Raw genomic sequence first — 27,164 nt, forward strand, 5'->3', positions numbered from 1 at the left:
TTGCTTTCCAAATAATACTTAATATTTGAACTTTTGATCATGGATCAATGTATTTTTAATAAAAAGTAATGCAAATTTTTTTATTTGTACTTGTGAGATACAGCTCAGAGAGATAACCTTCAGAATTGCAGTATAGCTTTGATTTCATTTTATGCTATGCTATATTACTAAACTTTATATGGCACTTTTTGATTACTGTGTCTTGCTCGAGGATACGAGAAACTAAAGATCCAAGGTCATCACTATGATTAAACCAGAAGCACTGCGGTAGGAAGCCAGCTTCATTTGAGCAACGTCTGTATTTTTTTCTTTTTAACTTCCACTAAGTTTACATTACCTTATTGCCATCTGCTTTTCTACTAGCTATACAACACAGTCATGGTCAAAAGAAGTTCTCATTAAATTTTAGTGTTTGCATGTTGAGCTCTGTAGTGTTGCCAAATGGCTGTATCTGGATGTGCTTTTACATACTATATGTATGATTTAAAAACAACCTTTCATCTTTACATATAGGGTACTGATAGATTACTTGGATGCTGAGTTCAAATGATCCATTAACATCAATTTTTTCCCCCACAGTCTGCAGTATAATGTCAGAAAGCCATCAACTAAGAAGCTACAACCATTTTTACGGCCATCAAGATATTTTGTTGGCACTGTGCATGCTTCTTTATGAACACATTTGCTCAGCATATGAACTGGCTTCTGGGGGAAATTAAGTCTTGTTTAAGAGATTTATTTAAATGACTTTATTTCAAGTTTGGAGTGACAGAAAAGCATGAAGCAATGGGTCACAATCTGGGAGGACTGGGCCTACTGAGAAGAAAACTTTTTGCCTCTGTACTTGAGCTGCTGAGAGGCTCTAATTTATGTAATTATGGGTGTTGGACATTTACATTTTAGGCCTTTAAGAATAATACTTGTTCTGTAGCTTGCTAATCTTCAGGTTGACTCATTGTCAAATATGTTGAGGAAAACTTATGCAAAAAGTTTTTGCGTTGTTAAATTCATGCTGCAGCAACATGGCCGGCTAAACACACAGTTTTAGGTTATTTCCATATTCACCTCACCTGCCTCAAAAGTCTGTAACAGGCTGCCACAAAAATAACACCTGACATCTTGTCTCTGGCCAGAGGTACGCAATCTTAAAGTGGCTGTTAGTTTTTTTATAAGAGAAAAATGTGACTGATAATCTGGAAAAGGTTGATAAAGTTTTTGTGATTGGAAATTATTTTCAACGGGTAAACATTTCTCTGTATACCCACCTAGGCTTGGTGATGGTGAGTGAAGCACAAGCCTTGGAAATCGAGAGGAAGTTATTCAGTTCAGTTAAGAGAATTGAATGTAAATTCGGTGATAGGTACGTTAATTACATAACTTGACATTTTTAGCATAAATATGAAACATCTGTCATTCTGTAGCTTTTAGAAAAGGTTCGGCATTATTTTGGAATAAGTTCTTTTGTTAAAGAAAAGTTATTGCAGTACAGAGGAAATCTCTCATTTTCAGCACAATTTAAATTCTGGCATTTGTATTTACATTAGTACCTAATCAAATGGCAATGACAGTTGTTTATATTCTCAGAGTGCATGTAGTGTCTCATAGTTTACATTAACCAGCCTGCACTGTCTTTCTGTCTTCAACAGAGGACAGTAATTCATTTATTTAATTATCCTTTTGTAATGCACTGATCTGACACCTGTATGTGTCTCTGTAGTAATCTGTTATTCATCAGATCAGTCTGTGTCCATTTCTTTTAAAGCAACCTCAGAAATGATGAGATTTCTGTATATTGTCGGCCTCAATAACAGACCGATGAAGAAAGGTACAAAAGGAAAGATTTCAACAGGCATAGAAAAAAATAAACTACCAAAAAGAAAGTAAAAACTCAAGTTTGAGCCTTGAAGTTTAATATTGTATTGCCTTTAATATGCAACTCCAGCAACAGTTCATCAGACTCGTAAATGGAATTTGTTTTGGTGCTGACAGAGCACAATTCAGAGTATACACTAACTTATTCCACAAACCATTGAGGAGGATCGGCACGTCTCAGAGGGTTTTCAGGGCTGGGATATATAGAGACACTGACAGTTATTTCTTTCCCCTTAGGAAAGAAAAGGCTAATCAGCAGTGTGCCTGAGCAGTGTTGCCACAAATGGCTTTAAACTAACTGTGACATATGGGAAGTTAATTTTCCTTTATGAATGCATTAGCTGTGTTTGTAGTGATCTGATCAAGAATAGTTAAATGAGCATTAAAGATTGCTTATGTCTTGAATGACACATTTTCCATCCCTTTTGGAGGCGGTTTTATATTCAGGCTTCTTATTTATTTAATTTTATCACAAACAACAATTTTTATATTTGTGTAACCAAAACCATGCTGCAAAACAAACACTGTCACGTGTCCGAATATAAGCCAGACTTGTGTATCTTAAGTTCCTTTTGCCCGAGAGAGCTTAGTAGTAATTAGGTCATATATTGTACGAGCCAACCAGACATGCACACACTAAGGAATTGCACACAGATGCACACACTAACGTATAGACACTACAGCTAATCTGTTAAAGAGGTTAGCAGGTAAAAATATGGTGGCTGGTGAGCTGGATGTCAGCATGCTTTTATCGGTGTTTTTTTTACTTAGATTTCAAGTAAAATTTCATCTGTTTAGACATTAAAAACTGATTGATGGATTTAGTCCTGGCTGGCAGAAATGCATGCAATGTTTACACTGACTGCACACATTCCTGTTTACTTTAACTTTAATTCTGCTTTAACCTCTTAGTGGTAAAACTCAGCTGTTTCATTACTGAAAACTAATCAAGTAGGTATCCTTATTAATCTATGCAGTTAATTTACTTATTAATCTATATAGTTAATTTAAATTTTATAAATATTTCAAGTGTTTATTGAAAAAAAAATTATTTATAAGATGATTTTGATACAAGCTAGAGGTAGAGCTGTATCCTTGTTAATGCTGCTCAGTCAAGCAAAAGGAACAGAGTGGTTCTGAAAGGTCCATTAGCAGGCCTTCACCATGTGTGTTTGTGAGACAGAGCCCATTTGTAACTCAGTCCCTGTAACATCACAGCACTTACTGCCCCCCTGTGCCAGAGCAGGGTTTCCTGCTTCTCGTTTCTTTTCGTCTCCTTTACTTTCCCCCTCTTTCTCTCTCTGTTTATGCTGATTCTAACTCTGTGGGAGACAAGGCTTTTCCTAAAGGCCTCTTTGTACATGTTTGAGAGGGAAAAGGGAGAGAGGGAGAGTGAAATGTTGGGGTGAAGACAGAGTGAGAGGAGGATAGTGGCTCACTGTGTTAAGCCTGGCCCAGACCCAGTCCCACATTTCTACACAGCCCAGTTCTGTTTACCTTCAAGAAAGAAGACTCACCTGGAAAATACCAAATTCTCACACCTTCACAAGTCTTCCAAGGCATCATGAAAATAAGTTTTTCAAAAAATCCAGTTGTATGTATTAAATCAGCTTTTAATAAGAGGTTATGCAATTTATACATAGAAATACCATCAGTGTACAAAGACTTCTAATTTAAGCACTGCTGAACCTTGAAGTATAGTCTGTCATTCCTGTGGTGCATCCATAGTAAACAACTCTTTGTGTTGCATAATGAGTCAGTGACTCAGGATCCGCTGGATAAGAGGTAGTTGATATCCGACCTACCTGTTAATGGTTAACCATAGCCAGGTTAGAGTCCATTCTGTGTACTGTGTTCATGTGCATTCTTCCTATGCTGTTCTGTATTTGCCTTTTTACTGGGCAGGTGAACAGAAGGATACTGGATTACACAGTCCTGGATTAGACAGTTAAATGCACACACTTTCCTTTCGGAGGTGTTCTGAGTACTCCGGTTAGGGTTTATAAATGTACAGATTCATTTGAAGTTACACTTTTGGAACACTTCATCACAAGGATTATTTTAGACGTGAGTGAGATTTTTCTTTTCTGTTTTTGTAGACTAATATTTAAGGAAACGCGTTCTGTACTACAATGCTTAGATAAGAGCATCTGTTTGACAGTTTTGAGAATAAAAACCTTGATTTTTGGCTTTATCAGCTGTCTCTGTTCGACTGGGTGCTGGTGATGTCGGGGCGAGGTCAAATGTGCAGATAACGGCATCTTGCCTGCATGCCACTGGCATCTGTCACGTGCACAATAAAACAAGCTTCACTTGGGCGTATTTTTTAAATATTGTTAAGTAAATATTGTCACTTTCTGCCGTTTTAGTGCAGCAAAAGTTATTGTATGACATTTTTAAATTCCAAATGATCATGATTTATAATTTGTTTTAGAAAACCTGTGCCTGATGCAACTTAGAAAAGCTGTAGCTCATATCAGAGTATTTCTTGTTGATTGCATTGATGTTTATTATTATGGTCTGGAATATGATATGTTCAATGAAGCTACTCAGGTGTGGAATACGATTTAATGAGGGCTTTAAACTGCTATTTGAAAGTAGATATTGACTGTGAGGCTACTGTATTATCTAGATTAAGTATGAGTAATAGGATGTGGGAGTGATAGAAGAGAGGGTGTTGCTGTAAATGAAATATTATTACTAGTTGTCTCAGGATCAGGTTGGAACTCTTTATTATTAAACTCATCATCTCAGTTCATCTGTAGGCTGTTATTCTGTCTACATGAAGCTTCAGTTTGTACCATAAACAGAACAATAAGTAGTCATTGGTATTCAGGCTGCTCTTAAGATGGTAGCAGTAGCTTGTATTCATGTGTTGTGTAACTGGGACAGTGCTCTAGAGAAACAAAATTTACTCGGAGAACAAAGTTCTTTTATGATTTGACCTTTTTTTACATGAAAAACTCAATAAACTTGAGTTAGGATTAGATGAAAATATGCTGACGTTTTCCCGGTGGATTGAAGCACCATGGACCCAGAATGTGGGAAAGAAAAAAAATGAAGTGTATGATATAATACATGAAATATGTAAATTTTCCAATTTATGAAAAAACAAATATCCCAAAAGTTCATATTTGGCCTTTTTATTAACATCCAGGAGGAGAATGAAGGCACATGCTCCACCCCCACCACAGGTCCCTCAACCGGCTCCCCGTCACATCTTCAGAAGCTCTGTACCTGATGGAGGACGGACGTCAGCCGCTGAGGCCAAGGAGAACATACTAAGGCCCACTGTGGATTTACAGCTGACCCTACCACAAGGCAACCAGATTTCTGTAACTGAGGATGGAAGGTGAGTTAAGAAAGGCTCACACAAGCAAGCATTGTATCACTAAAATATCTGTGGTCTTTGCTCATGTTTTTTTTTTACTACATTTGTTTGTAAAATGTGCAAATAATGAATGTTTTATACCCGAATCTGTGTTAAATTATAAAATGTTAAATTTAAGTCTATATTGAATATATTAATCATGATGACTATGAAAAAAAAACTTAGTTTATGCTTTGCTCACACTTGAATTCTATAGAATGACCTTTAGTGTAAGTCAACGGACAAACAGTATAAGACCTGTTTGCTGCTCAGATTTGGTTTCTGTGCCAAGGGGGGCCTCATGATGGGGTCCCATCCCCATTTTCAGCACAAGCTTTGTCTCAAAAAATTGATGGCTGACCTGCCAATGATCTCTCTCTCTTTCTCTCTCTCTTTCTCTCTAATGAGGTTCTCTTTGTTCAGGCAGAAAATTGAGAATGTCTCACTGATAGAGAACAAGACTTTTAATAACCATAGATAATTATTGAGCCAGTAGATGTCTTCATGACATTTCTGACTAGTGTAAAAAGTATACGTTTCAAATTATTCTTAAAGGAGACATGTTGTGCTTTTTTTTTTTAACTAACTGACAATTTCATACTATTTTAATGTCTGACATACTTCACTGAAATAACATGAAGACAATGCAGCAGCTGCTTTTTCTTCCATTTATTTATACCTCAATTCAAGCAAGCAAATAGTAAGTAGTCTGAGAGCTTCGAGTACAGGCCACACTGACTGAAAATTAGCTGACTGTCAGTTTTATCTCAAATTCTTTCATGTCCGTCATCTGTAATTGGAGCAAACACCGCTGTTAGGTTAGTAAACTGTTGAGGCATAGTCTTGTCATGAGTCTTGCGTTTTACTGGTCCGTATTCTTCTAACATGCACTTCAAATTAGGCTGCAAATATTTCGTTAATTTACCTTCATTCAGATATTTGACTTTGCGATAAACATATTGCAACATCTGCCTAAACTGCGATAGTCATTTGTGTGCATCAATGGCAAATTAAATGGACTGTTACTGTCCTGGATGCCTGCTCCATGTAGATGCTAGTAGCTGTGGCACTAGAGCATGTAGAGGGAGAATCTTGAAAAGGAAAATGTGGATGCAGAAGAACTTATGGCTAAACGTCATCTATTCGAACTGTGTTGGTTAGAGACACACAACAAACACTGGTACTCTGTAAGACATGTCGAATACTTGTGCCAAACGGTAGATGCTCTAAACCAGGGCTACTCAATTCGGTCCTACGAGGGCCGCAATCCAGCAGGTTTTCCATGTATCCCTGAGCAACACACCTGAGTCAAATTAGGTGGCTCTAACAGCCAATCAGGTTCTACACAATAACTCATTAATTTGACTCAGGTGTGTTGGTACAGGAATACATGGAAAACCTGCTGGATTGCGGCCCTCGTAGGACTGAATTGAGCAGCCCTGGTCTAAACGGTCCATATTTCTATAACGCTTTTCTATACCTGGAATGATACCCAAAGCACTTTACATCATACATCACATTCACCCATTTACACACACATTCACACGCTGATGGCGGAAGCTGCCATGCAAGTCTTGCTCAGGGACACCTCGACGTGAGCTTGACAGGTCGAAGATCGAACCGGCAACCCTCAGGCTACAAGATGACCACTCCATCCACTGAGCCATGCCGCCACCGGGGAGACACATTTAATCTCCGGTGCCACCTATAGGACAACTACAAGGAGCTATAAACGAATCCAGCTGACGTTTTGCGTGTTGTGGCGCCACCTTTATTGCGAGTTCTAACTACCTCATATCTGCTGACAAAAGCAGCTCTGTGGATATCTGGACTGACAGTGGTCCACCGTTACTGATGAGGGCATCTTATCTGGCATTATCAAAGTTATTCTATTGTTCATATTAGTTATTGCTTCTTTATTGTATTCTCTGCTTCATCTGACAGAAACTTCTTTTGACAATCCACTCTGGAATATACAACGGATCTTCTTTTATAATTTATCAAAAGTTGGTAAAGAAACAGCTTCAAACTTTTACAAAGACTGTCATTTTTCTATTTTATCTCTAGTTTTTAGGCTGATGGACACAAATTATTTTTATTAAGAAGAAGAGTTTCCGGAATCTAGCATTAGCTAAAAAAATGCTAATAGTGTTATTATAGCACAAGCTTTAAAGTTCAGCAGGTGTCTGTTTATTACTTCAGAGTTTTGCCACTGGAGATCAGTTTGAGAAAACATAATAGGAGCAGCTTTATTTATTTAGAAAGGAAAAAAAAAGTTTCCACGTATGAAGTGCAGTGCAGAATCTGAAATTGAAGTTATGTCAAGATGATGAAAACACAGGCTTTGTAAGTGAAGCAACTTTGCCTTGCAAAGTCCAAATGACTTACTCAATGTCATTTTTAAAAAACTTTTTTTTGTTATTTTGGTCTGGTAATAATTTAAAATTTCCAAATATATGACTTCAAGCTCAGAACAGGTTTTTTTCCCCATAAGGCAGGGGTGCTCTGCTTTTCCAGTGTTTCCTGCTTCAACAAACCTGACTCAAATAAAATAGATCCAACAGCCTATTAGGTTTTGCACAATGACTTATCAATTTGAGTCGGGTGTTTTTGGAGCAGGGACACATCAAAAACCTGCAGGATTTTGGCCCTTGAGGACCGGACCTGGGCACCCCTGCCATAAGGTGTACCATTTAAATTGTCCTAAGAGATTTCAATATGTCAATAAAATGCGTGAATATGTACAAGCATATCATGCTTTTTATTAAACTTATATTGAAGCGTAAGATAACGTTTACATTACTACACCTTTAAATATTTTTGAAAAATCTAGATTCTTTATAGACAAAATAGAGTGTTAAATCGGAAATACTTGCAATGCTATCCACAGTTTAAACTGCAATTTCACACAAATTACACGTGATGAGCAGTCTCTCAGGTGAAGTTATAGCAGTTGTAAAGTTGGATTATTCTCCATCAAAAAGTGTTTTATTAGAAAAAAAAAATCTAAAAAATAAACTTATGCAGACTGGACACAGATTGGACAGATTGTAGACTTGCAAATCTACTCTTTAGTAGTAGTTTGTGTCCATTTGTTAGTGATTGTCAATGGCTTCCTTTGTAGTTCTGTCTCTCTCTTAGTTCTGACATCTGATCTGGCCGTTCCCACAAAACGTTGGAGACTGTGTCTTTATCTGAGGATTGGCAGGTAGTACTATAGGCCTCACCATCACCTGCCCCCTAAACAGACACAGAAAGTAACTGGCATAGGTGGACGTCGAAATCCTTTTATGCAACTGTGTTTTATCACTGCAAATGTAGGGTCTTTAAAATCTCTGTCCAGATCAACCATAATCTGCAATGTTGAATAAGTGAATATTTATTTGGATTTTTGTTCCACACTATATACTAGTATATATCAATCACAGATCAATCGTCTGAATGAAAAAAAGATCAGGGGCATTGACAGGTCACGGCAAGTCATCATAATACGGTCAGCTTAATATGACATAAATATTCATAAAAGTGGAGTTCGGACAAAACTGGCACCAAACAGCCCCACCTTTAAAAAAAAAAAAAAAAAAAAAGAAGAATTTAAGAGGAGTATTTTGTGTGTCTGTCATTTTTAACTCCATTAGGTAAGATGGTGTCTTTGTTTCACTCTGTTCCCTTGAAGTGAAGATGAAGTTAGCTAAGCGTTGTAATCCAATATGTAGTCTTTCCTTCCCTTCTCCCCCCTCTCCTCCTGTGGTTCTTTCTTCTCCACACACACACACACACACACACACACTTTCACTCTTTTGTCTTTTGCCATCCCACAGTAAAGCTCTGATGGACTTACTGGTCGAGCTGTGTAGTTGTCACCACCTCAATCCAGCACTACACACCCTGGAGCTACTGTCGCCTGAGGGCCACCCTTTGGGGTTCAAGCCCAACGTCCTCCTTGGCTCCCTCAATGTGGCCTGTATTCTCATCAAGGAGAAAGTCTTGGAGGAGAAAGTGGCACGAAGACCAGCACCCAAAGTGCCAGAGGTGAGTTGAAGTGGAGCGGGACACTGTGGGATCTGGATCCTCCTCTTATTGTGTTTGCTTTGGAAATTGGTGTCTTCATTGTCACAATATATTTAAAATTAAAATGAAATCCATCAGGTTTGAAAGTTTTGCAGTGTGGAGGTACTTGATGCTTTTACCCTGAGGTCCTATATGATATTTCTCCCCCCTCCCTGTTTACCTCTTATCATTGACCACTGGCAGAAGGCAAGGCCAGTGAAACCATTAAGGGCCCATGCTAAGGTAGGAAATGGAATGGTATCAAACTGGACTTCATAAAAAAGTCCGTTTTTTACACTGCCTTGTATTCTAGACGTGCCTTGTCTGTTTGTATTCTCTACACTCCTTTCATTCTTTGTTTTACAGCTCAATATCCAATCTAAAGCTGTTGTTTCTAGTTTGCATTTGTTCTTTTCTCTTTTCCTTTTTTCTCTTCCTCTCCTCTATTCTCCACCAACTGTATAAATTTTTGATGAGTACCTTACCTTTAGTTACCATGCATTATTTCTCTGCTCTTCTCAGGGCTCCCTGGCTGCTCTGTCTCCCTTTGACCCCACCTGGCCTCTGGCCAGAGGCTAACACAATTTTCAGGCGCAGCTCTTAGTAATTGTCTGTTTTATTTCTCCTCTCTGTTTGCAGTCTAATATACAGGAAACTCAGTTACCAGTTTGATAAGTTTGATACATGCATCCAGGCCAAAGGAAAATGTCCTGCTACTTATTGTTTTTAAGTCTTGTTTGGACTCTGAATAAGGTGTTCCTGTAATTTAATAATACGTTTGCCATCTATGGTTTGTGGTGTTGTCCACCCCCAAAAAACAAACAAAAACGAACTTCTTTTGTTTATTTTGCTATTTTTAGACAGAGTATCAATACACAATCTATATCCTTAGAAATATATATATATTTTAATGCTGCTCATGGTATTATATAATAAGTAATTGTACTCTGTCCTCTGTCAGCCAGTGTTAGCCCTCAGCATCTGTTTGCTTCTCTCCTACTTTCTCTGTGTGACCTCACACTAGGGCTGGCCTAAAAATATATTTTTTTCAAACTAAATCCGATTTCCGATTTTAATAGATTTTTTATCCGTTTCTTTCTTAAAAACATAGTAAACTTATTAAAAACACTATTACACTTAAAGCTTTTGCATGTAAAATGTCACAACTTTTCCACCGAATTAACGGCTTCCTATCTTGCAAAGAGATATGCAACACAACTGCATCTGTGATCTCTTTCCATCTGGAGCCTTATCATTTGGGATTCATTGCTGAAACAAATAATAAACGTGTCTTCTGCATCTCAAAGAGAGCAGCATTTGTCTCTGTAGTTATATGCACAGCTAAAGTGACAGTTCACTGTTTCTGTTATTGCTTTCAGACAAACACGTTCTGGTGCAGAGGGAGTCCGCTGCTAATTATGGAAGCCCAAGGATATCTTTTGTGGTGCATATAAGAGATTAAAAAAAATCCTGATTTTCATAATAATAAATCGTTGTAAATGGAGAATCCAGTTAATCAATTTTATCGATTAATCGCCCAGCCGTACCTCACACGGTATTTTAATACAGGTAAAATCTTGCAGGATAGACAGAGATGCTGAAGGAAAGCTAATTCTATTGCTCACAGGGCTATTCTTTTGACTTTTTGAAAGGAGAGAATATTGCACACTTTCAGGCTTTTTAGACAACTATTGTTGTAAATATTAGTATTCAGTTTAATTTAAAAATTATAATAATAATGAAAAAGTTTATATACTCTGTAATTTTCAGTCTTGTCTAACATTTAATCTAGTCTTCACCTTTTTAGAAGTAATTAGAAGCCAGAAGGTGAAGCTCTCAATTTACTGATCAACCAGCTTTCCTACCCTCATCTATGGTCATGAGCTGTGGGTATCGACTGAAAGAGCAAGATCACGGATACAAGCGGCCAAAATGGATTTCCTTCACAAGGTGTCTATGCTCTTTCTTGGAGACAGCGTGCTATGCTTAGGAGAGACTTGGAGCAAAGCTGTCACTCCTCCACATTAAGAGGAGCCAGATGAGGTGATTCAGGCATCTGGTCAGGATGTTCAGGTACATCCCACTGCGAGGATGCCCCAGGGAAGACCCAGGACATGCTGGAGAAAACATGCCTCTATGCTGGCCTGGGATAACAGAAAAAAACTGTTTTTAATTATAATGCTAGCTAACTATGTCGACAGTACAGATGCTGATAACACAAATACTTTAAGAGGACCTCTGCAGATACGGCGAAACTTTGAAGCATCCATTCAGCAGAATCTAAGTTTCTCACAAATTTTAAGGGCGAGCTGTTAATTCTCCAAATCAGAGATGCAAGACAGAGATGCAAGTGTGGCTGTTGAACTAATGAGAGAGTTGGTTACGTTCCAGGAGCAGCTGTGAGCCCCAAAGTGTCACACAAAAGCTAAACGGAGAGGGTGAACCATCAAGAAAATCAAACTGCAAAATAGTTTTCAAAATGCGGGGGGGGGGTATGGAAAAGGGAATTACATTTTTAAATGTATAAAATGGAAAGGTATGTATAACCAAATTAATGACTTGTGTTATTTATTTCTCCTTTTATAAATAATATGAAAATACATTATTTAATAATAAATTAATATTTAAATATGTAATTCCTTTTTAATATTTCACTTTAAAATATGTAATTTAAACAACACTTTGCAATGTGATTTATTTTTGTAAGAATTGCTGAATTTGAAATTATATTTAGCAGTATATTTTTATTTCAAAATGAAATGCTCATCATCAAAAGGCTGTATTACTATTTCAAAGACCCTCCTAAAGTCCTCCATAGACCAAGTTCATTCTTATGAAGGGATTGCTCCATTTGACACAAAACCATTGCTTCCATCTGTCCGTCCATTTATCTATCTGGAGAAAAGCAGCTATACACTAAAATTAGTCCGAATAGCTATAATTGTCTGTACAACATTAATACACTCTCCATACTGAAAAGTAATATAACACATCGGCACAACCCAGGACTGCAGAAAGCTGACGAACCTTGTTTTGCGCTATGTGAAGCTGTTCTCATGCACGTTTTCAATTTGTGCTACTAATGTACTGCATTCTTTCAGAACTTTTTTGCTTTGTGACAAATAATGATTGCACTTTTTTCACTATAAAGCCTCATGGTCCTTCACTACAACTTTACAGTTGACTGAATTTGAATAGTTTTGTTTCTTTTTCATGAAGACTTTCTAATAGACAGACTAGAATTTTGTAGATTTACCCTTTAAAGTTAGGCCCGTTTTAGTATTTAAATGTAGAGATGCATTACAATATTCATAGCTATGTTTTCTTAGTCTCAATTTATTTGAAATAACAGATTAGAATGAACATGCAAACATCGTCTGTGGCTTTGGATTTCATGCTGTGTGGCCAGTGTGGTTTCTCCTACCCAGAGGTTGAGGGAGAAGCTGTGGTGCTAGATGCTTTTATAGTCGACACACTGGAATGTTTAAATGTGGCAGACTTATGTTAGTTTATGTTGGTTATCTTTGGTTGTTTTTATTTTCTCCATCAAGAATAACCTCCTTTCTGTTGTGGGACAGAGGTATAACCAGTCTTCCCATAGTTTTCTCGTGTTATCTGCTCCTGTTCTCTGAAGAATCCCAGCTATGGAACTACATAGTGATAATTAATTCAGTAAACACTACTAACCCTGGAGTAGCGTTTTATTTGATCCAAGTGTTGAAATTCAGTAATTAACCTCACCACTGTTCTCTCGTCTGTCTGTCAGAAAACTGTGCGTTTGATGGTGAACTACCACGTCAGCCAGAAGGCGGTGGTACGAGTCAACCCGCTGGCTCCACTCCAGGCTCTGATACCAGTCATCTGTAATAAGTGTGAGTTTGACCCTGAACGTATCCTGCTTCTGAAGGACAGCATCAGTCGTCACGAGTTGCCGATGGACAAATCTCTGACAGAGCTGGGGATCAAGGAACTCTACGTGCATGATCAGAGTCTGGGTAAACCTTAACCACGTAATCTCGTCTGTATTGTGTTGGAGAAGTTGGTGTACAATAGGTATTAAGCTCTTTTGGTTTATTCTGTAAATTTAGATATAAAATAGTTACACGTTGTTCAAGTTCCATAAAAGTGTTAGCTAATGCAAGCAGATAAAGGACATTATTATAGGTACTGATGATTGCTTTGGCTCAGCTGTTGTGTCATTACTTTTTGGTGCTCTGCAAATAACATGCTGAAGTAGTATGCATATACAATACATTTATTAAATAAAAACATGAAACAAACAATGGAGAAACTATGTTGCCCTCAAATGAGTTTTAACTATACATCAATTTGCTTAATTATGACACAGTAAGAGCACAAACACTTAATTTACTGTCAGATAGTCATATTATTCTTTCCCTGTGCTAATGGATTTAGAGCAGCTCCACTATCAGTCAGGTGCATTTCACTGCTACCCTTTCACCTTTTTTATGTTTTTTATTTTGAATGAATAATATTTTTCTCTGCACTTTGTGCCAAAAATAATAATATAAATGTAGTAAAAAAAAAACAAACAAAAAAAACACACATAAGAAAACAGTAAGATTTAATATATCCAGCGGGAAGCAAGGCAAGGCAAGGCAGTTTATTTATATAGCACATTTCATGTACAGAACAATTCAAAGTGCTTTACATAAAACAAAGATATTACAGATATTTAGAATAGTGAAAGGCATCAACGCATAATCAACACATAATCACAATAAAATAATAAATTACATTAAAATGATTAAAAGCAAGATAAGTTAAAAAAAAAAAAAAAAAAGTTACCGTGCAGATTTCATGCATAGGCACATGAAAAAAGAAATGTTTTTAACCTGGATTTAAAAATGTCTACATTTGGTGAAAGTTTAATCTCCACTGGCAGTTTGTTCCATTTGTTTGCAGCATAACAGCTAAATGCTGCTTCTCCATGTTTAGTCTGGACTCTGGTCTGGACTAGTTGACCAGAGTCTTTGGATCTAAGAGCTCTGCTAGGTTTATATTCTCTGAACATATCACAGATGTATTCTGGGCCTAAACCATTCTGGGATTTGTAAACAAGCAGAAGGGTTTTAAAATCTATTCTGTGACTGACTGGAAGCCAGTGTAAAGATTTCAAAACTGGTGTGATGTGTTCAGATCTCTTAGTCCTGGTTAAAACTCTAGCAGCAGCGTTCTGGATGAGCTGCAGATGTTTAATGCTCTTTTTAGGAAGTCCTGTTAAAAGACCATTACAGTAATCCAGTCTACTGGAGATGAACGCATGGATGAGTTTCTCTTGGTCTTTCTGGGAGACTAAAGTTTTAATTCTGTTGATGTTTCTGAGCTGGTAAAAAGCTTCTTAGTGACAGCTTTGATGTGGCTGCTGAAAGTCAGATCCGAGTCTATCAACACTCCCAGGTTACGAACTTGGTTGGTGATTTTAAAAGCCCAAGTCTCCAGGTGTTTGCCAATGCTGTCCCTCTTCTCTTTGCTACCAAACAGAATAATCTCAGTTTTGTCTTCATTTAATTGTAGAAAATTCTCCCTCATCCAGGTGTTTATTTGCTCCAGCAGAGCAAGGGTGCTACCAGTGAACCACAGCAGTACTGTATGACCATAGTATTAACCTGTAAAGTACAGATATGGCTTGTCTTTAAACAGACCTTTATGTAATCCAGGTGCTAGAATTCAATCATTTTGCTGTTTTCTCCTTTTGCTGAAATATTTTCATCCAGGTTGACAATTAGGAAGCATGTTACCTAAAAGGGAAAATAAAACATGACCTAAGGTTTTTGATTTGTTTGAGGTTCATTACTTTAATGATGATCCACACTTTTATTTATAGATTCTGATGTTTGTACATTTTTACATTTTTATGATCAAATCCTAGTTTTTAATTGCTAGACTGGGAAATTCAGACCATTCACAGCAATGAGGTTTTCAAAATGACTTATTTTAGCAAGGAAAATCAAAAAAATTATTTAGTCATACTTATTATTTAAAATGTTTAAAACTTCTCTTCCTTTGAGAAATTACTACCTGCTGTGTTGTGGTGTCACCACAGAGAAAAACAGATTACTGTGATGCAGGTTAGTTATGTATGAAGACTCAATATATTTATGAATCTTGTCATGTCTTCCAGCTTTCCAGCCTAAAATGGCTTCTGCACCTGCTCTTAACTACTCAGGTATTAGTCACAAGTCTTGTCTGCGTTAGTGTTGCCTGTACTTCGTCCATGTGGCCTTTTAACCCAATCCACTGCAACCTGCTCATTAACCCTGTCTTGCGTTTAGCCTCTTAGTCATCCCTCCTCAAAGAAACAGAAACCGTTTTATTTTTTTTAGTCTTGTCGTAGTTTTGATTTGTGTGAACTTCATCAAACCTGATCATTGTTTTTATTTGTAATTTAGCTTGTTGAGAAACCAAATGAATGAATAGCATAGCTTTGAAGTGCACAGCTTACTTTAATTCCCTTTTACTCAACCAATTATGTTGTGTCACATTCACATTTTTCTTTTTTGTTGATTAGAAGGGTTAAGAGAGGGTTTTAAAAATTATAGAGCTACGGCGCCCTCTACTGAGGAATATTAGATGGCTGAACATTTAAATTCTTTTGTATAAAAGAATTACCTTTTAATTAACCAAAATAAAGCTGTAAAATTACCTATAACAATGCACATTGTTCATGTTTAAGCATCAAGTAAAACAACTAAAGATTTAAATAGAATTGCATTAATCTTGCTTACACTTGGAAATCTCTGTAACATGACAAAATAGTTTAATGCACGCCAGGTATTTTGTCTCTTAATTCTAATAAACATCAGTTAGTTTCTTACAGTGATCCTAAGCAGTCTCTTTTTTTCCCAACAGTTATGCCCTACAGATATTGCTAACTGTTCTCATTATGCTCTTCTACATCTTTTTGTAGATACAATTTGCTCCAGTACTGCCAGTCTGGGAAGACCACAAAAGAAAGGCTTCCGAGGCATCTTCCAGTTCAGCAGTAGGAAATTCAAAGTAAGGCTCCTGAATTATTCCTACTGTTACACACACAACACACCACATGAGCTTGAATCCTAAAATGATCTGTATCAGTTAAACCAATGTTTTTAAGATGTTTCTACATTGAATTTATTCTGTTGGTTTTCTGGTGAAATGTGGATCTTTATGTTAGCCTGCATGATGTATATTATAACCTCTTTTCCAGAAGGTGGACAAGATTTAAAAACTTAATTGTAATTATTGAGCAAGTTTAGGGGTTCATAAAGGCCACATAGAAATGTTTACATGTCATTTTTCTGTGTTTGTCGGACAATATTTTTTTTTCATGTCCTGTGTTTTTTTATAAGGAAAAAAAATAAGAGAAAAATAAGCCCTGAATATGTCTTATGGCTCAGTAATAAATATGTATAACATCTGTCCTAATTCATCTTTCTCCAGAAAAAGAAAATGATTTGCAGTGCCGCCTAACCATAGTTAGATATTATCTGTTTAATAGATTACAAACTAACATTAAGCAGTGCATGCTGTTAATATGTATTCAAACTGATATTTGTGGCAGTTTAAACGCATGGCTGGACAACTGAATGCTGCATGTTAGTTGTGCCTTCCGTTTGCAGACAGAGACATCTATGGACATGGATGACTGTGATGATAGAATAAACCAAAACACAGACACACACACCAATGTAAGTAATACAAGCATTAATATATCTCACTATGTCTAAATTGTCTGACCCTTGCTGTGCTTTCTATGTCTAGCTTGTAGACAGAGGTGTATATAGCTACAACCTAATTGGCTGGTTCAAGCACACAATTCTAGTTACGTAATTGATTGTAGACTGCACTGAAACACTAGAGATGTCACATTATAAATGTTTTGTGTGTGTGTGTGTGTGTGTATGTATATATATATATATATATATATATATATATATATATATATATATATATATGAATGTTGATTTATGGGTGTTTATAAGTTGGACTACTGTTGGTTGATAAGATCACCAAGTTTCCAGACTGGTTAGTGATATACTCCGTTTTATCAATACCAAAAAAGTTAATTAACTTTACAAGCATGACCATGGGAGACAATGTTGCTGCAGCTTTTTTGACAAATAAAAAGAACGTGTATTAAAAAGGTAGTGATGTATTTAAAAATAATTATATTTCAAAGGTTTTAATTGTTCTGGGCCATCTTGACAGAATTGTTGTGAATGCTGATGTCCTCAAGAGGGCAGCATTTGTCTCCAGAAGACTAATCAGAAGACATTCAGGGATCTCTCGTGTAGATGAAAGACGGGAAACCTGTAGTCCTTGGAATACATAAAATCTGGATCTATAAACTTCAGCTTATCTAACTGGTGATGACCAGCTTTTCAGGCTTTTACATTCTGGCACCTACTTTAAATATAATGTTAATATGAGTTTACAACAACTAATGTTTGAAGGTTTTAGTCCAGTTTTTAAGCTCCTCTGAACCACTCCTGAGTAAACCAGATGCCCATTTAGATGCTGCATTAAGTAGCTCTCTACCTTTTATAGCCATAACTTAATCAACAGGGAGAGCTATTTGATTGTATTAGCCTGAAAAAGACAGTGTGCTCCTTTCAGTTCATTTCACTGTTCCACCAGACTCAGCATTGGTTCGACTCCACCCTTCTGCCTTCTTGTCTTGTATAATTCCCTCAACATTGAGCATTGTCACCATCACAATCCTCTTCTTCCAGGTTAGAAGCGTCACACTCTTTTTATTGCCTTGATGGCAAGCTTCTGATTACATGTGTACCTTCCTAGTAGCAGAGCGTGAATTAAACATTGAAGCTGTTATAAACATAGGACCGAGCGTTTTGTTAATGTGGGATTTAAAGCTTTAATGATGGAAATGTAATCAGCATAGCTGCTGCTTAGTTAGATTTTATTTTCATACTGTATTTATATTTCTCAGCTATATCATTGTTTCCTACTTTAATGCAGCTGGGCTTTTCCACCCTGATATGATTGTTTTCAGCTAGAGACTGTTATCAGACCACACACACATGCATTTGTGCACAGAGAAAATGCACACACACACACATTATAGGCACACAGCATTATCAGCCTGAAGGCATCAGATTACCTTACCTTGGCTACATTAGCACTAAAAGCCCAGCCTCTTATCTCTAATTGTTCATTAAAGGCTAAACTACTGTGTTGGTTTTGGAAGTGTGTGTGTTTGTGTGTGTGTGGTCTTGAAAAAAATCCACTATAGTCAGAGAGCATCATTTTAAGGCGATGCTTTTCTTATTTTAAGTCATAAATGTCCATTTTTTATTGAGTATCTCAGGATGCCAAACCAGTCTTAACAGCGTGGCCCTGCTTTGGTCCCACTAATACAAAAGATAAAACAATTTAATCAACTTTGTCCGTCTCTACCTCCCATCTGTAGAAATCAAACACAGCTACTGAGGAGACCTAAAATGAAAAGAAATAGAAAGAACCCATATAATGTATATTGAATATTTTACTTGTTTATCTAAAAAATATATATAAATGTAATTTTCCTAAATGGCTGTCCCCACCTTAGTTTCATAATCCTTGTATTAAACAAATAAATGAATTAAACTGGGATGTATTAAACTCATGGTCTAATTTAATTTATTAGAGCTCTAATGTAAAATTGGCTGTCAAAAATTAAAGTAACATAAAACGCAAAGAATTTTTTTCTTTTTTTGTTTTTTTTTTACATCGATCAAAATGATGTTTCTGATCATTCTGTCCTCTTGCACAAAGCAGCTCCTGCTTACAGGCTTCAGCCACAAAGTTTTAGGATTTTTTTCATTCATGCTTAAAGGTAGATCACCTAACTTGTGGTCTTATCTGAATATATATTCCTCTAATTCACTCTGGTTCTTATTTGCTTCATTATATTCATTAAATGCTCCCTCCATGATCTACAGATTCTGCTAAAGTATTTTACGAAGGTTTTTAGGCATCTGCCCTCAGCTCTCTGTTGTCAATATCTCCACTTTGCAATTTATTTTTCTACTTGCTTGCATGGTTTGTAGTGAGAAGTCCTTCAAGCACTGACATGCATCTGTAGGAAATGCAATGTGTAAGCCGTGTTCATAGTTATGCAGATATTCTCTGGGCTGTTTTTGTGTTACTCACATTGTAATTATGAATGCAGTGCAGACTTGGGTTCCCCCCAAAGTGCTGGAGTACATTTTGTTCTATTTTCCTCTCCTGCTGTTTTGACAGGTTTCAGATTGTTTATCAGGGTAAAAATAGTCGGAGAGAGCAGGTGAAAAAGTCAGATAGAGTTCATGTGAATTTTCCACTTTGATCACTTTATTTTTGTGACATGAAACATACACTTTTTTTTTTTTTTTTTTTTTCAGGTTTCCAAAATCACATCGGTTCTTTGTTCCAGCATTCCTTTTTTGTTCTGTCAGCCTCCGTCTACCATCTGCCTCACTTTCCCCTGCCCTTCTAACTCCTGTCAGCCCATGAATGTGTCAGTCACGCAACACAGTGTGCAACTGTTCAGATACAACAGATTTGTCCTAAGTATTTTACTTTTTTCTGTAGTTTAAGTTGGGATTGTGTTCAGAAGCAGCATTAGATTTTTTCCCATGTGTTTGGATGCATGCAAGTGGTTTAGATAGTTTTAGTCCTTGTTCCCATGCAGTCCCTAAACTACAGAAAACGCATTATGATATTCTGTTGTTACTTTTTATCTGTCAGACCCTTTAATTTCAGTGATAAGAAAAGTGGTTTCCTCAAAAATGGCTTGTTATATTGTGTTAGAATCAAAATAGCAGTCATTGTCTCCTCAAGAGTTTCTTCAAAGGTTGTTTTTTTTTTTCTCTCTCTAGCTGTCCCCACCATGAGGTGCTCAAACATGGAGTCCAGTTCATTCTTTTAAGCCTAACCTAATGTTCCTTTTTCACTCTTTGATGTTGTATTCAAGCATAGTCTAAACTCATTAATTAATCTGCTTTAAAACACTTTTCTTCAGTCATGGGGTTACAGACCATGGTGTGGTACTCCTGTTGTGCCAAGGCTCTGTACCAAGCAAAGCCACAGGAAGGCTTGGATTTTCGGGAGCATTCAAGGATTTCTTTGATCAGATATGCAAAACCATTTTTGTGTAAATGCTTCTAGTCAGGAGCAGCCACCCTTTGAAAATGAGCTTGCACTTTCAGCTTGATCAAATATATGTTGGTGTAATTGTTATGACTGGTGAATGGATGATATTTTCACAAATGTGCCAATCAATTGCATGCCTTGTGTGAGTGTCATTTTGAAGTACGTCTAGATATGAATGTTAACTATGACTTTTACCCTTATTTAACCGTTGTTAATTAGCAATATGTCTCACAATGTTATAGTAGCTACACCATAGGCCGGTGATGTGTGGGGTTCATCATAATTTGTCACAATCGTCATGTAGGCATATGTATATGTTATATATATTTTGCACCTTTTTCTTTCACGTTTTGGTACCTAATGTGTTGGATTAACTTTTTACAAAGTCAAAATGACCTTAGAATATTCTGAAGGTATTTTATTTTTTAATAGAGGAACACCAAAGTAAATCTGCAGTTCTAAAGCTCAGTGTTTGTATCTCAAGCTTGTTTGAAACTACTAAATAAACTTAAAGCACATATATTTTCATATTTTTACATATCAGTCTAATTTCACCTCCCTTTTTTTTCCCCCCCATAATTTTATCCACAGGGTCTGTCTACAGTGTCAGGCATCCACAGCACAGAGGTTCAGCCTGGTACCTTGGGCCAGTCTCAGTCTGTTGTAAATATTCCCAGAATGTCTTCTAAGAATGAGACCAAGAAGAGAAGGGCCCCAGCACCACCTGGTGCCCTGACACCCAGCACGGGACACACAAGCTTTGAAATCAGTCAGGTGAGGGGATAATATGGCTGACTTTGTGTGTGTGTTATTCACATTGTGACCCATCAGTGAAATGATGCATACAACTTACTTTAAAAAACCTTCACTTTGACCTGTGAATGCTCAGGTATTGACATTAAGAGGAAAAATTTGCAATTTATTGTGCTGATTGCCCAAAATTAGCCTGTGTCCAATTTGTCAAAGTACACAATTATACAAGCAATACAAAGATCTTCAAAGAATTTTTTTAAATAAAAATCTACTAACCACCAGATTCCAAAAACAATAGGACACTGGGATTAAAAAGATTACACAAATGGTTGTAGCATCACAGAAATCCTGTAAGATGCTTGAACATCCCTTTTATTGAACTGAAGAAGTAAAGTGAAAGCTGCAATCTGTCTGATGCAACTTTTCCTTTGGGTGTTTTGGACTTAAAGTCAAACTGACCTGCATTATCTCTTTTAGAGCAACAGCTCCCTGCAGTCTCATTAAAGTGTTTTGATGGCATGCTGGGAAATGTTGTTTAGCAACCAACATCCTTCCTCCCTCTGATCATTAGTTTTTGTTTATTCCAAAGAGCCTGTGTTCTTGATAAATGTTATTAGCTGAAATTTTGTTCTCAAGATATCATGGAAAATGTTATCCTCATTAGCTTGATTAATAAAAACCTTCTGCACAAAGGAGCTGAAAACATTTCTGAGAAATATCACATGATAGGAATACCCTGAGAAGCCAGAGGGATTAAAGCCACACGGACACAAGAATCATTTGTCTTTCACTACATGTCAAAGTCTGTAGTTACTCTAACTCAAGTTAATTTATCAGGGCTTAACCAAAATATTCCACAATCATGACAGTGCACTCATCACCTAAATATTAATACTTGGGGCAGTTTACTTTGACTCGGAAAAGAAGCTCATGATTATTTTTAGTATAGTAAGTGGTAGTAGTGCATACAGCGAGTGTTATTTATCTGTGCACCTGTCAGACCAAGAGTTATGACTGACACCAGATCCAAAATACAGAGACACTTCTGGGACTCGCAAGGGCAGCTAAACAGAGCAATAGTTGGGAGGGTTATCTGAGGACCTGATGACTGGTCTAATAATAGATCTCTCCATCTTGGTCTTATGCCTTCTCTGAGCTGTTACCCTGCTTGTGCTCACAGTATCACTGGTGTTTTTACGTGCGTCCACACATTGCAGGTCAATTCTCATGTTTCACTTCTCTGTTTTCTGGTGTTGTTGAGTAGCAAAGAGATTTAGTTTAGCTGATAGGTTCAGCTGGTCCTATCAACAGTTGAGCCTCTGGTCAACAAGAGACCGTGTTGTACAAACATGTATCATGTACAACAGTAACAGAACACACTTGGATGATCAGCATATTTACTGACTAATAAGGAATCAAAGGTTTAAATTATTCATCATTTGATTAGAGGGGTGCCAGTGATTAGCCTGTGTCATCTGAGAACATAATAGAAATGTGAGGCATTCAAAGACTTCCAGCCAGGTTTGATCATGATGGTTTCTGAGGGCCATTGGCATTAAAGAGCTTTGCATGACTTGAGTCTGAAAAACAATTGTATATGTCAGATCAAATCACATCACAATAAGAAGTTGTACTTTTCCATTTACTTAAATTCTGGCATTGTAGTGGATGTTGGAGGCAGTAAGCTATACTGGAAAAAACTGGCAGACTTTGCTTGTCAGTGAAGGAGCCCATCGCCCTCTGAAATTTTAAGCTCCACTGAAAATAAATGTCCTGCCATTAATTTTATTTACTAAGGGTGTGACCAAATAATCAATGGTATTTTCTGTGTTTGTTGTATTATGCTTCTTTGTCAAACTTACAATGTCTAAGAGCACCTTACGGTTGTATATACAGTAGCAGAACATGTATGTGTCTGGTTTTGAAAGAGAGACAGATTATGCATATAATGGCCCATCTTAGGGCAGCTCTTTGTGATGACTGTCCTCATTTTAAATGACCCTCTGTGCTGAACAAGCTTAGATAGCTAACTCATTCTGACTTGCAAGATGCAGCAATACGCAGTAATCACAATGCAGGCTATGGGAATGGTGAGGTTGTTATATTTAAGTGACATTCCTTAAAATGTCCATTCATTTAAAAACAAGATCAAGTTTTAACAAATTCAAAATCTGGTCCAGATTTCACTTATTCACAACCTTTGTATCGATAACAGACGGTCAGTCTTGGATAAGTGGAAGTTTTATCTTGCCCAGGGGCCTTGTCCCGTGTGCCAGTTGCTTTCTAATGTTTGTGATCTAAGAATGACCAAAAACAATGCAATTTTTATTTGCAGCTTCTAAATTGATAATTATTGATTTTACTTAGGTTTACCTAATAGACATCTACAGCTACGATGGCAAACAGACTAAGGCTGCATGCTGTTTAAGCACTGACAACAAATGTTGACAGAGCAGCCACAAGGAGGAGGTTGGGGTTATGGTTTAGTTAATGCAAATAAACTAAACTTGCTACCAATTGTTTGTTGACTGTAAAGAAAAACTGATATTACTCAAATTTTCAATAAATTCCCTATGAGAAAATATAATTTATTCCAAATTAGGGATTCTTACTTAAATTCGATTTTTGTTTTTGTGTGTTTCTGCTAGCAAGAGTAGACTGCCACCACACAACAAAATGAATGAAGAACAAGGAAGAGCCTTAGCTGTGCTGACGTATTTTGACTAAAGAAAATGATACTAACAGAAAACTGGTACTTTACAGTCATTGCCACCACACAATGCAACAGAAATGATCTGTTTGATCACTTGATGTGGACCCAGAAAACTGTGTGATGATTGCAAAAGATCTGGAAGCTATCCAAAGCTAAAAAGATGACTTGCTGCATCACTTATTGTGGCTTCGATTGATGGTGTCATCGAAAATCACTTGAGAAAAACTATCACAGCACTCGCCTGTTTAGTGTTTTCAAACCACTTGTCTAGGATTTAAGGTCAGTAAGGAATATTTTACAGAAAAAGTATTTTTCTGCTTTTCTGAAGGTTTTTTTTGTCAAACAGCATTTACCTTAAAAAATGCCTTAATCTTTCTAGAAGTATTAACTCTTACCTAACATAGCAGTGCTTTTCAAGTTATTACTGTGTCTAAACTCTGTTGTTTTCTTGTCAACAAATCATAAATCCAGTTCATATTTCTCACTGCATTACTCTGTGGATTAGCAATGCAGTAATGTCCCTGGAGTGGCCAAAAATTAGATTGTTGGCAGCGTTTAGTGACCCTTCTTGTTTTACTGAGTAGAGATTCATGTGAAACATGAAGCCGGATAGTGTCATATGAGCCAAAGGTTATAGGTGACGCAGTTATTCACATCAAGTCAATGTGTTCAGGACAAGCACATCCTGAAAATCAAGCATAGGCTACTTTAAGATATCTAAATACTTTCACTTATAAAAAAATGTTGTGGTTAACAGAAATACTGTTACTGGTTAGATTTTTCCAGTTTTTAATCATACAAAATTACCCAAAAGGACGCGTGTAGGTGGATGTGTGCATTGCTGATACAAAAATGTCAAAGCATTTTGAGTGATGCTCAGTTGTAGAACCCTTGTCAGCAGTGCCATTCTAGGGTCTTCTTGGGAAGGGTCTTACAAGTTTGGCACACAGTTTTCTGTTGGGGGGGTGTCTCACATTGATTTTTGGCAGAAACATTCAAGTTTAAAGAGGTTGGGTTGGGATGGTTGGTGCACAGCCAATTTCACATCTTTCTAGTGCAAATTCTAGCTCTGCCACTTAAGGACTTCTATGGTTTTCTAAAGCCATAACGGTGTTTTCTTGGTGCCATGCCTTCGGTCACAGAAGGCTTTTGGCAAACTCCCAGGTGGTTATCTCACTTCCTACTTTTACTTAAATGGTGATGTGCTGCACCAGTATTTGCCCCTCTGTAAGGTTCTCAGATTTCCAGGGAAAAAAAAGTTAATTCATAACTCAAGTTTATTTCATAGTGTCCATGGAATTGTTGGTAACCTGTGGGTCTTTATTCTAGATTGCTCGTGCTGCTGAGTTTTGGTGGGTCCATCCCTCTCCTTTCAGATTGCTGGAGCCTCTGGGCTTCTGTTCACATTTATAATCAGATTAATCACAGCTTTCAAATTAATCATGATTAATCACTCTTCGCAAGCTTTAATATGCCTGAAATTTGCCCATTTTTACTGTATTGTATCAACAGAACGAGCCACTTCTACAAATATTTAGTGTTTACTGACTTTCCTTTAGGTAAACGTCAGATGTTCAATGGTTGGTAAATGCAGCATGTAATTTAGTTCTATATGTTGTACTGTTAAGTCCCACAGCAGCATCACTCAAAGTAAACAACTGTTGATAAACTATATCATTGGCTGTTTGTTTTACTTCACTTTTTTACTTTAGAGCAGGGGTGCCCAAAGTCGGTCCTCGAGGGCCGCTGTCCTGCAGATTTTCCAATGTTTCCTGCTTCAACACACCTAACTCAAATGAAATGATTCCAACAGCCTATTAAGTTTTGCACAATGACTCATCAGTTTGAGTCAGGTGGTTTTGGAGCAGGGACACATCAAAAACCTGCAGGATTGTGGCCCTTGAGGACCGGAGCTAGGCACCCCTGCTTTAGATAATAATTTTATTTTTAATAATCAGTTCAACATTTCATAAAATCTAGACCTAAAAAAAAGGTCTTATTTGTGTCCCCATTTTCTTGGTCAGTGCTCCTGTCTGGCCAGAAAAATGCTTTTCTAGACCTGCCCCTGCATAGCTGAAGCATAAATCCTTTCTACAGCTACTTTCTGTCATCAGCTACATCAGCTACGTTCTTTGATAAAAACCAATCAGCTGATCACCGACAGCCATCATGATTCATGGAACAACATGAGAGTAGAGGGAGGAAGCAGCTGTTGCACAAACATGGAGACGACCAGAGGGCCTCCAGAGCAGACACTTTGGTACCAAACGCAGGATAAGTTTAAAAAACAATGTGTGAAAAGTGCGAGCGGGAAAAGAGTGTGTGTTAAAACATTCTCATTCTCCACAGAGACGTCATCCATGGGTTGCTCCATTAATGCTGTGTTTATTCTCAAGTCCATCCATAGAGCCATCGGGCTGATCTTTCCCATTGTGCTTCTTCACGTATCGCCATTATAACAGAGAAATAACTGATGTAAGGGGCTTGTCCTGCCACACATGTGTTAATTGCGTTAATTGTGCAATTAATTAAAGAAATTAATTAACACTGTTAATGCGTTATTTGACAGCCCTAATTTATATATATATATATATATATATATATATATATATATGAAATGTTACAAAGTAAAGCAGCGAAGCCAGAGAAATGTTTGAAATCTGTAACTAAGAATATATTTCTTATTAGTAAGCAACAATATATTAACTTATTCCATCAATATGTTTTTGTCATTGTGCAAAGAATTTGTGTGTTTAGCATTAATGTGGAAAAAAAAACAGAAAAAATTATTTAATTATTTGAGTCTGATATGGAACACTGTTTTTAAACTGTATGTATGTGTGTACTGTATGTATGTGTGTTGGCACTCGGATGATTTTCTTGAAAATAATCTAAATAATAATCATGGGGTTTCTAGAATAATTAATTTAGCTGAGTTAATCTTTGAGATCTTTCGCTATACAAAGTGACTTGTTGGCAGCAGAAGTGTTTTTTTTTTCTTTTTTTCTTTTTTTAACAACCATTGCCAGTTTGATAGGATTGTCATCCACTAGCTTTCCTGTTTTCCAGGCTTGGCTTTAGTTGCATAAGAGGAGCAAAACAAGAACTTTGAATTGATAATCACTAAGTGGAACAAAGAACGATGCTAATGTGTGACGTCAATAGTTTTTTTTAAGAATGATGAAAATTTGTTTACCCACTTGCTGCATGGCTAAACTGTTTTGTTTCAAATATGTTGAGGAAACAAAACACCACCAGGAAACAGAGCAC

General features: G+C 37.0%; 1 protein-coding gene across 7 annotated transcripts in view; it reads left to right on the forward strand.

Annotated features, from left to right (window-relative positions):
* The window catches only part of cobl (cordon-bleu WH2 repeat protein), a 52,382-nt gene that overhangs the window by 7,393 nt on the left and 17,825 nt on the right, over positions 1-27,164 (forward strand). For 5 of the 7 annotated variants that reach the window (XM_041987026.1, XM_041987031.1, XM_041987027.1 and 2 more), the window contains 7 exons: positions 5,030-5,224; positions 9,064-9,274; positions 13,059-13,287; positions 15,438-15,482; positions 16,224-16,312; positions 16,915-16,983; positions 21,020-21,202. In XM_041987026.1, the coding sequence (XP_041842960.1) occupies positions 5,030-5,224; positions 9,064-9,274; positions 13,059-13,287; positions 15,438-15,482; positions 16,224-16,312; positions 16,915-16,983; positions 21,020-21,202 (1,021 nt within the window). Of the gene's footprint in view, positions 1-3,781; positions 3,940-5,029; positions 5,225-9,063; positions 9,275-13,058; positions 13,288-15,437; positions 15,483-16,223; positions 16,313-16,914; positions 16,984-21,019; positions 21,203-27,164 lie in introns of those variants that run through there. The other 2 variants (XM_041987028.1, XM_041987030.1) reach the window with 2 other exon arrangements.

This window comes from Melanotaenia boesemani, chromosome 6, assembly GCF_017639745.1.
Source record: "Melanotaenia boesemani isolate fMelBoe1 chromosome 6, fMelBoe1.pri, whole genome shotgun sequence".
Classification (NCBI taxonomy): Eukaryota; Metazoa; Chordata; class Actinopteri; order Atheriniformes; family Melanotaeniidae; genus Melanotaenia; species Melanotaenia boesemani.